We start from the raw sequence: 11,453 nt of genomic DNA on the forward strand, positions 1-11,453 counted from the left end.
TGATAGTCTGTACTGTATATGAGAGTTTGGATTAGTACCAACTTATGGGATGAAATAATTCTTAATAAATTGTTATATTAAATCTTTTATTTCAAATCAGATTGTAGCATCTACATCTTTCGCAACGTGAATCAATTGATCTTTTTTTTTTTTTTTTGGTTGGTTATGGTTTGACAATTGGTTTGTTCTGGTGGCCTTAAGAGAAGAAATGTTGCAATTGAAGAGTTTGGGGTTTGTTGTAGTAGTTGTAGTCTTCTGTAGTTTCCTTTGCAAAAGAAAAAAATGTTAGAAATAATCAACATATTACTTAAGCTAACATGCGCAGCGGAAAACGAATAAGACAGGATTTAGGCTTACCTCTAGCCATATTTGCTCAAGCTTTTCCACGATCCATCTGAAGAACAAGAAAAGATTATTTGAGGGATCTTCTAACCTATGCCTATTGCTTGATGGCTGTACTGATGGTGTACACAGGCACTCTATTTATAGGCTAGGTTAGGGACCCTCAAATGGTAAACACCGTATTGTTTCCTTCCATCAAGGAAACAATATTGTTAATTGATTTTTAAAATCAATTAACCGATTCCATATTTACGGTAATCTAAATTAATAGAAATAACCATAATACCGATTCCATATTTACGGTAATCTAAATTAATAGAAATAATCATAATACCGTATATGTTTATTAAAAAATAATAAACATAGCAAACACCGTAAATGTGATATAAAGGCCACATAAGGAAATAATATCTTACATTCTCCCACTTGGCCTTTATGACACATGACCTTATGGTATTAGGTTCTTAAGTTTGGCCAATCACTTATGGAATCCTCCCACTCAGATAAGAAATATTTCACACGAATCATGGCAGTAAAACCATTGTAAAATTAGGTCGTCCCTTCCATGTATCACAATGTAAAACACTCCTTACATGAGTACCTTATGGATAATCAAGCTTTATGAATGAACTTCCTATAAGTCATTCGGGTCCAACTTTATTTATCCTCATGGATAAAATAACAAATGTGCACAAAAAATCTTTATTATAATAACTTTATGTCTATAGACCAAAAAGAGACAAACCAAGCGAAAATGAATTAATGAGTCTCATATATTCCGCATGACTTTACTCTTTCTTTACCGGTAAACTTTAAGTCATGGGATCCGCAATCATTAATTCAGTACTTATATGCTCAATAGACCCTTTATGTCTCATAATGTTATCTCTCGTACTGAGATACTTGATGTTGATTTACTTCTGCTTCTACTCTTTATTCTTATAAAAGAAGATTATAGTAGAATTACCGCAGAGTATCTTTATGGTCTAACTGTAAAATCGACAAGATTGAGACTTTCAACAAATGTCTCAACCATCATGCCTGTGTACTAAATTCATAGCACGCTAGACTTTTAGCTTTCTTGGTAGACGTAGCAACTATAGTCTGCATACTGCATCTCTAGGATATACCCTTCAATAAAAAGATATATACCCTAAAGTGGACTTTCTACTATCTACACAATCAGCAAAACTCAAATCTGAACAACTAACCACCTTCAAATGGAAAGTATATTCTTAGGTTAAGTTGTACTTCTTGGTTCCTTGCATATACCGCAAGACTTTATTTGTAGCACTTTATTGACTCAATATATTTATTGTCAGTCATATGGTTATGTATAATGCAGACGCTTAAGAAACTTTTCATCTGCCCTTATTCCAATACTTTTTTTTTTTTGGAACATTAATCTGTATTTAATTGATCCCTCTTAATTGCTACTAAAGGTGCATAATCCTTCATTCTAAATCTTCCCAAAACTTTTTCAATGTAGGCCTTCCGAGACAATGTTAATATTCTTTATGTCTCTGTGAATCTCTATGTCAAAAGACATAAGAGGTTTCACCCAAATCCTTCATTTCAAAGTTTTGTGAACTTTATGTAGCAAACCTAAATCACCACTTGCAAAAATAATATCTACATATAGGACTAGAAAGATTACTGTACTCCCACTGACCTTAAGGTATATATACTAATCAACAAGGTTTTCTATAAACAATAACCTTGTAAAAGGTATATTACCATTGAGAGATCTATCACAGCCCATAAATAGAATTCTTTAATTTGCAAGCTTTCTGACTGTTATTTATAAAACCTTTTGATTGTTTCATGTAAACCTCGTCTTTAAGATCCCCATTCAGAAAAGTCGTTTTCGCATCCACTTGATGTAGCTCTAGATCAAAAAATGAGCTACTAATGCTATGATCATCTTGATGAACCATCCTTAGACACTGGAGAGAATGTTTCATGATAATTAATGCCTTCCTTATGAGTAAAACCATTGGCTACGAGTCTAGCTAGATTGTTGAGCAATGGATTTAACTCTTACTTCATGGCACTGAATCTCAATGTGGAGTTTTCTCCACTCATAGCATGTGAAAACAAATTTGGATCATCTTTATGTCCAATGTCAACATCAGACTCTGGGAGATATACAACATGATCACTAAGAATTGTTGATCTCCTTATTCTATAGGATTTTCTTAATTCTACTTCCTCTGTATTTTGCAATGGGAAAATAGATTTTGAACCTGTTCTGTATGAGTTGGTTGTTCTAGAAGTGATTGTGGCTCAGGATAATCAATCTGATTTTCCCTGAATACAATCAATCATCCTCTATGAGGAGGAGATTTGGCCAACTCTAGTGCTTCCTCTAATTCCAATTTATGTGAATGAGCACTCCCACTAGGTTCCGCATCCTCTAGAAATTTTACAATCAACAACTCTAGGCTTACGTGAAGGATAATAAAAACCCCTTAAAGTTTACTAAATAGCTTATAAAAGATCCGCTGGTTGTCCTTGAATCTAATTTCCTTAGGCAAGGATTATAAATCCTCTCTTTAGCAAGGCAACCCCATATGTGTAAATAATTTAAACTAAGCTTCCATCTATTTCATACTTTAAAAAGTGTCTTATGGACAACCTTAGATGGAATACTGTTTAACATATACACAATGGTCTTCAAAGCTTTACTCTATAAGGGTAATAGCAGATTAGTATTACTAATCATTTCCCTTTGTGTGTACCTACCTTAATACTCTATGCCTATATTAGATCTTATGATCTTCAAATTGTTTCTCCTCTTCTTCCTTATAGGTATTAAAAAACATTCAATACCCCAGATTTAATATTTAGAAGATAGAGATACATAAACTTTATATGGTCATCACTAAAAGAGATAAAAATATCTCTGACCATTTAGGCAATGAGTATGGAAAGGTTAACACCTTTCAATGTTCATGATCTCAAGAATTTTTAAAAGGCTCTCTTTGGCACCTCTAATGGTCTTGTTGGTATGCTTTCCCTTATGCAGTCCACACAAGTACCAAAGTCAGTAAATTACAGACTTTTATTTTCTGTATAGAGATATATTTCAATCTCCAAAGCCATAACAAGAGCATTTTTAAATTCTCAAAGACTCTACTTTACGTCAACATCAGTATGCAGAAACAAATAAATAATTTTGTTTCAAAAATTGGGATGTAGGTCAATTTTAAATAGACTTTAAATAAACCCCAACCAATATTCCACCTAAAATAAGAAAAATTTCAAAAATAAAATTGAAATTTTTAACAAACCAAACTAGAAAATAAATTTCTAAAAGATTATGGAATATAAATCATTTTTTTTTTAGGTAAAAAATATAACTGAATCTCAAAATTAACCTATAGATCCCAACAACCTCAAATTATAAATACGTGTTATTCACTTTTAAAAAGATTCTGCATTTGTGTTGACAATGTGGATTGTTAAACCATAATCAATCCACAATATACTTGATTGAGTCACTAAAACAGATTCACGACATACTAGATATGGAGATTATCTTTATTTTAAGTCATTTCTTATACTTCATGCAATCTTTCTTTATATGCCCTTAATTTTCCTTATTGCATGAGAAATAGGTATCTTGATTGCCATAATACTTTATTGGCACTTTATTCTCATGCTTTAAGTGTTGGACATGATTGCATTTATTGGTCCTTCCCTTAACATGAGTAATCATGTGAACACTTTATGAATTCTCTCATATCCTTGAACACACATGGTTAGAAGTTTATTTACTAACCATTTATCCTTACGTGTGTTACAAGATAAAATTTTACACTTAGAAGAGAAAATTCAAAAATAAAATGACCAATAATGACTTAAAAAATCTCAATCTTTAGGGACTTAAGCTAAATTACAATATCCTTCATTCCCATAATGGAATTAGAAACACTCAAATGAAAAAGTATATTAATCTTTTTCCAGTCAGAAAAATATTACCATAAAGTATTGAAATATAAAACTACCAAAGTAGAGTATTATGAACAGCTGCAATAACCAAGAAAATAAACACTTTAATGCTATGAATTAACATTATTTTAAATTAGCCAATGCCAATTTAAATAGTAAATTTCAACCTACCTGTGGGCAAAGGTTGCATCACGCATGAAATTTACTCTTTATTAATAAGACTAAGGTAAATTTAAATATTAAAAAATAAAATTCTCCGTACCTGTGGGCAACCGAAAGAAATTTTACTTTTAATACTAAATTTGTTATCTTATTCTAATTAAGTCATAAAAATAAAAACTTCCCTGCGGGGATAAGTAATTAAATTTATCAATTAATTACAAGACAATGTTAACTTTATTTTAAATTAGCCAATGCCAATTTAAATAGTAAATTTCAACCTACCTGTGGGCAAAAGTTGCATCATGCATGAAATTTACTCTTTATCAATAAGACTAATAAATTTAAATATTGAAAAATAAAATTCTCTGTACCTGTGGGCAACCGAGAGAAATTTTACTTTCAATACCAAATTTGTTATCTTATTCTAATTAAGTCATAAAAATAAAAACTTCCCTGTGGGGATAAGTAATTAAATTTATGAATTAATTACAAGACGATGTTAATTTTTCTATATGAAGTTCACGTGTACGATTTTTATGCAATTATTATAAAATCGAGATGCTGTGGCTCTCCCAAAATCATAATAATCATTCTGCAGTTTATGAACATCTAATAAAATTCTTTATGATGTTCTTATGTGTAATCCTGATGTAATTATCATTAAAAACTGGAATGCTGTGGCTCCCTAAAATCATAATGATAATTACGTATGTGTAATCTTGATGCAATTGTCATTTAAAATTGGGATGCTGTGGCTCTCCCAAAATTATCATGATAATTGCTACTTCATTAACATCTAACAACTTTATAGATGCCCCCTTAATAGCCCCAGGAATATAACAAACCAATACTTAAATGGGGTAAACAGCATTTTTCAAGGTGCAAGCAGATGAGCTCCCAGGAAAGTGAGGAGGGTCACACCGGACACACTTAAATCCCAAGACTTTCCTTGCCAGAACTTTCCCCGACATTGCATTCTTAGATATTACTGTAAACACACCAGTATATATGGTATTGTTAATTATTCTTAGGTCTAGGCATCAAGCAATTTATATTTAAACAATATAAATTCAACAATTAAAAATATATTCCTCAATTCATGTATTAAATAAACAATAATTTTAATACACAGTACTGTAAATAATAAAGGGAATAAAACCTTAATGTGAAAGCATAAAACCAGGCTTAGCTCAATGGTTTGAAGCTTGTCACTTTATGGACATGAAGGTCCCAAGTTCGAACCCCATATGAGCCAAATCTTTTATTTTATTTAAATGCTACTGTAATGGGCTAGTATATTGGGTTGGGCTTCTGTGTCACAAGACTCCAAATGGGCTACTGTATTTGGGCAATTGGGTCAACCCACTTAATCGGGTCAGGCCTCTGGGTCTATGTATAGTGCTGGCCCAAACTAGGTCAGCCCACTTAAATGGCCCAAAACTGCATGGGTTTTAAAAAACCCTACCCGAAAAATATATCCAACCCAAAAACTTTAATGGGTCGAAACCCTACCCAGTCACCAACCAACCCGACCCGTAATGTTCCAGATGGGTTGAAAACCCTAAAAATGGAACCCTAGCCGCCAGCCCTTTATGAAAATACCCATATCAAGATTACAACAACTCAAAATTAGGCAGTATATCACAATACACAGAATAGTGATAAAACAAAAAGTAGTTATATCAAATTTATGAGTTTTCACAAACAGTACGTGAACAACAAATATTCACAAAATAATCGCTAATACATTTCTATCATGTCACAAAAGACGAAATATTGCTCAAACAAAGTGAACAATACCAAATAGAATATACTTGATTCAATATTGATAACCAATAAAAAATACTTGATTCAATATTGATAACGCATAGTAAAATTATACGCTAAGCAAAATAGCACAGAGGATGGCTCTGATACCACATGTTAGAAATAATTAAATAACAATTATTTCTTTAACCTAACATGCACAGCGGAAAACAAATAAGACAGGATTTAGGCTTACCTCTAGCCATATTTGCTCAAGCTTTTCCACGATCCATCTGAAGAACAAGAAAAGATTATTTGAGGGATCTTCTAACCTATGCCTATTGCTTGATGGCTGTACTGATGGTGTACACAGGCACTCTATTTATAGGCTAGGTTAGGGACCCTCAAATGGTAAATACCGTATTGTTTCCTTCCATCAAGGAAACAATATTGTTAATTGATTTTTAAAATCAATTAACCGATTCCATATTTACGGTAATCTAAATTAATAGAAATAACCATAATACCGATTCCATATTTACGGTAATCTAAATTAATAGAAATAATCATAATACCGTATATGTTTATTAAAAAATAATAAACATAGTAAACACCTTAAATGTGATATAAAGACCACATAAGGAAATAATATCTTACAAAAAAATGCTATGATGAATGATTTTTGTTGTTGCTAGTTTGGTTCTGGTGGTGGTAAGAACAGAAATGAGGGGATGGGGGAAATATTTAGTTGACTATGGATATATTTAGTTGTTTGTTGACTATGGATGTATTTAGTTTTCCAATTAAACGTACTCCAAAGTTTAATTAGCATATTGTTGAAGACAAAGACTTAATTACCCATTGGAAGCTAGTCCTTGTTTTTTTTTAGTCCTTGAGACAGTAAACTTAAGCAGGAGCTGACTTGTATTAAATATGACCATTTGAACTCCCACAAAAAGTTTAATTTGTGAATATTAATTTGGTTACCATAAAATGCATTTTGGTTTTATAAGATTTCTAGCTGCATCAATGACTGTTTATGTCATTTTTGTCTGTATAACATGCTTAAATTAGATTTGAAGTTCTGCAAAACACAGATTAATTATTAAATATTTGTTTGAAAGGTTCACCAGAATGGAGGTTTACATGTAGGTAAGCTTACCTTTAAGTGATGACTTCTGTTTTTAATGTAGCTTTTTGGGTAATGGGAGATGCTGAAATAGTACTGCTGGTTCATCTTAGGCTGAACATGAAAGTTGTATGCTATTCACAGTGAATTATTGAGCAAGTGAATTTGGTTTTTTTGTATGAGACTATAAATGTACTCCATCATTAATGTATTTTGAATTTCGCTAAAATTGTAGCTATTTTGGTGCAACATTACACAATCTTTATCATTGTAATTATGTTATTTTGGTGCAAAATTACACAATTAATCTCTATTGTATTGACAAAGTTTTAATGTATTGTTCACAACTTTTTATTGTATTGTTGGTAGATGGTTGGATATGTTGGTTGATTCTAAATTTTGGTTGGATTGCATGTAGTTAGGTTCTGTTGTATTGCATGTAGTCCAACTTTAATACAAATAATTACCTTTTGTAGAATCTAAAACAATTAGTTTTTAATGATATGGTGTGGAATTAAATGTTTGACAGGTAATTATATATATTGATACCTAAAAATATGTTTTTCAATTCTTTTTTTTTTTTTTTTTGAATTTTTAATAGTTTTAGAAAGTCGCCGCTACTACATGACCAATAGCGACGACCTCTCTGTCGCTGCTAATTTGTGTATCAATAGTGGTTACCCCACTGTCGCTATTAGTCTGTCAATAGCGGCGACATAGGGCATTGGTTAAAAAACACTTAGCGCACGGCAACAAAAAAATAGTTTTAGCGGCGAGTGATTAACAGCGGCGACATGTTTGGTGGCCACTATTGATCATTAGAGGCGGAGTATCTGCAGTGACATGTCAATAGCGGCGACAGAGAGACTTTTAGCAGCGACTTAATGAACTTTTTTTTTTGTAATGCCACTTCGTTATTAAATATCTGTGCCTATTGCTTGCTTTTTAGATTTTGGTGATTGTTTGTTTGTAGTTGATTCGATTTTTAATTCCTCATTATATTAGCATACAACTATTCAACTCCTTTTCTACTTGTTGTTTAGAGTCTGACAATTATATTTCGAGAGAGCAGAAAGAAAATGAAAAGATTGGGCATGGAGTCATTTTGAACGATAGTAAATAATAATAATAAAAAAAATAATAATATATTTTTCCACTACATTGTTATCTAATTATGAGTAGGTGTAACTTTTTGGGTTATTTATATATTAAATAGGTCTGATGACATTACGTTCACATTTTGTGGGTTAATCGCCATTAATAAACCCCGAGATCGTCACACTAAGCCTATATATAATAAATGTGAGGGTACTGTTACACCAAAATTGTTGCGAGGAAGAAAATTAATTACGGCGTTGTTCGTTCTTTTATTAGAGACCCATTCAGTTTGCCGTAAATAACACGAGTAGGGTAGATAAAACTGAGTGAAACTTTCTTGCACCTTTAGAATGGAATTTTAGTTAACATTAAGCCTATAATACTGCATACATACAAGCTGCTAATTAAGTATGATATTCCGTACTTTGTTTAACTGTAATTAAGGCTTACAGAACCAAAAAGACAAAACAAAAGTGGAAGAAAATTATGGTAGAAATTTAACCAAAATTGCTGTCCTAAAAGGGACTTCACTAGAGCTCTTCCTTAATTATTCTTAGGTGGGTGAGGTTTCGGGACATGATAATCAGCATTAAGTGCTGCAAAACCTGCGATTTTGACGTCCATAGCTCGAGGACCACTTTTACGCACTTTACGAGAAACGTTGAGAATTCCCTTCGCTCCATCCGTACAATTTCCAACAGAATATTGGGCTGAACCTTCAATCTTTGAATCGTCTCCTTTCAAACCCTCCCCTTTAATCATCATTTTCCTTCCTCCAAGCCTTGTTCTAACTAATTGAGCCGGGGCTGGAACACCACCATCGATTTCCTGGTAATCAAATCTTACTTTTAGAACAATATATAAAATGACAACGTCGTTGAGAAGTGATCAGAACTATCATATGTTACCTCTTCAACATTCATCCGACGCCTTCCTGCAGTTGGAAGCCCTTTTATATGATCAGTTACCAGTTCTTTGCCCGCAGCTAAAAAGGATTTATGAATATAGTTTGTTATATATAACTTTAACTGAAACTAATTAAATTTGCAATAAAAGTGAACAAAAAGAAAGTTATATATATATATATATATATATATATATATATATATATATATATATATATATATATATATATATATATATATATATATATATATATATATATATATATATATATATATATATATATATATATATGTATATATATATTTACGTACCTTTAGTTTGGGCACTAGAGTCTCTTACATGTAGCACCATGATCATCAGTATAAAGCTAGTGAACCTCATGGAAACCATTCAGTATGTTTGTTCGTTCAGCGACAAAGGAGAGGAATCAAGTGAAAGAGAAGTTGGTCCTTTATAGAGTCCAGACCCAAGCTAGCGAATGGTAGGCTTCTTAATTAGATAAAATATGATATTTGGGTACATGCAGTTACTTAGGGAGACTAAAATAAACAGAAAAGACAAAGAAAAAGAATTCAAAGCTTGGGTTGAAAAGTTGAAAGTGTTCAAAATGTGTTGGGAAAAAGGCATATGATCTCCTGGAAAGGAAGACATGGGTGTTCAGCGCCTGTCTGCCGCCATGCATGCAACGAGGAGTGTTTGTTTTGGTGTTTCATTGTTCAAGGTTGACTACAAAACAATTCCTAGGGTTTGGTTTTTATTTTATTGGGGGCTCTGGTTCCCATATGTATATATGAACATATGCTTATGGTTAATATGATAAAAGTGAGTTGAGAGAAAAGAGAAACACATACTTAGTCTATTATATTAATGGAGGCTACCTTGCCTAACACCACTAGACCTCATACTTGCTCTATTTCTTATATATGTTTGCTTCGTGAATTGGTCCTAGCTTTGACCGACTTGATAATTACTTGGGGTTAAGCGCCATTTTTTTTTTGGTCATTTTTAATAAACAGAATTAAAGTTTATTAATTATTATTTTTTATTTTTTGTAGAGGACCGAGATTCTCTATTATAATTAGAGTGCTGTAACTTCTATTTTTATTTTATTTTTTTCTGTGAATCAGAATTTAATTAAAAAGGTTATACATTCTGTGCCGAGGAAGAATCTGAAAGAAATATTCTATTTTCATCTACACAGCTCAATAGCAGAAAGGCAAGGCAGTATTTAGGTCACTTAAACAAACACTAAGGAAAACATTCCAGCTTCAAATTAATGGATGTCGCCTTAGATCAAGAACTCTTTCTCACCAAGAGTTGATTAATTAATTTTTACATGTGAAGCGACATCGTTCTTCTAAATGGGACTAACATAGTTATATAGAGGTCTAAACCTGCGTTTCATAGCACAGCACGAGAATGAGAACAAATGAAGAACTACTACTCTACTTTCCACAAAACCAAATTATTCAAACTTGATCTCAATATGTAAAACCAAAAAAAGCGAGAGAAAGGGAAACATAGGCTTCAGAATTATCTCATCCTAACTTCAATATATATTGAGTCTTCTGCGCATGTTACCAAAAAAAAAAAAATGTGCCTTCCAGGCATTTTATTTGGTGGCGTTTATTCTATACACAAGGAAAAAAAACTTTAGTTGGCGCGCATTTGCAAAAAAATACAAATAATAATAATACATAAAAGTTGGCGTTTATATACATACATACATTGGGAATCACTTAAAAAAAATATATCTTTTATGGCGTTTATTCAAAACGCTAGATATTTTATTTAAATCACGCAAAAACAATTATTGGTGTTATTTGAATTGGTACAAACAATTTATGGTGATAAAAAATAAATGCCATAAATAATTAGAATTCCTTGCGTTTAGTAAACGCTATGAATTCTAGCCTAAAGTCCTAAAGTATTAGGGAAAATCGTACCATTGGTTTATGTGATTGGCTTAAATTACAAAACGTTCTATGTGCTATTAAAATTTATTCACAGATCTCTGTGGTTGGGCTAATTTACAAATCGCTCACTCAAGTCAAATTCAGTTAAAATTTTTGACAGATTCTGTTAGGCACCACGTCAGTGCCAATAAAATGGCGAC

General features: G+C 32.1%; 1 protein-coding gene across 1 annotated transcript; it reads right to left on the reverse strand.

The window, feature by feature from the left end:
- Positions 1-8,974: 8,974 nt before the first annotated feature.
- LOC133865591 (uncharacterized) lies at positions 8,975-9,801 on the reverse strand. The gene is made up of 3 exons (XM_062302013.1): positions 9,649-9,801; positions 9,340-9,416; positions 8,975-9,259 (listed from the first exon to the last, which is right to left on the reverse strand). Exons 1-3 carry the CDS (start codon positions 9,725-9,727, stop codon positions 8,975-8,977), a joined length of 441 nt encoding a protein of 146 aa, XP_062157997.1. The 5' UTR covers positions 9,728-9,801.
- Between the last annotated feature and the right edge of the window lie 1,652 nt (positions 9,802-11,453).

The sequence above is a fragment of the Alnus glutinosa genome, chromosome 4 (genome assembly GCF_958979055.1).
Source record: "Alnus glutinosa chromosome 4, dhAlnGlut1.1, whole genome shotgun sequence".
NCBI lineage: Eukaryota > Viridiplantae > Streptophyta > Magnoliopsida > Fagales > Betulaceae > Alnus > Alnus glutinosa.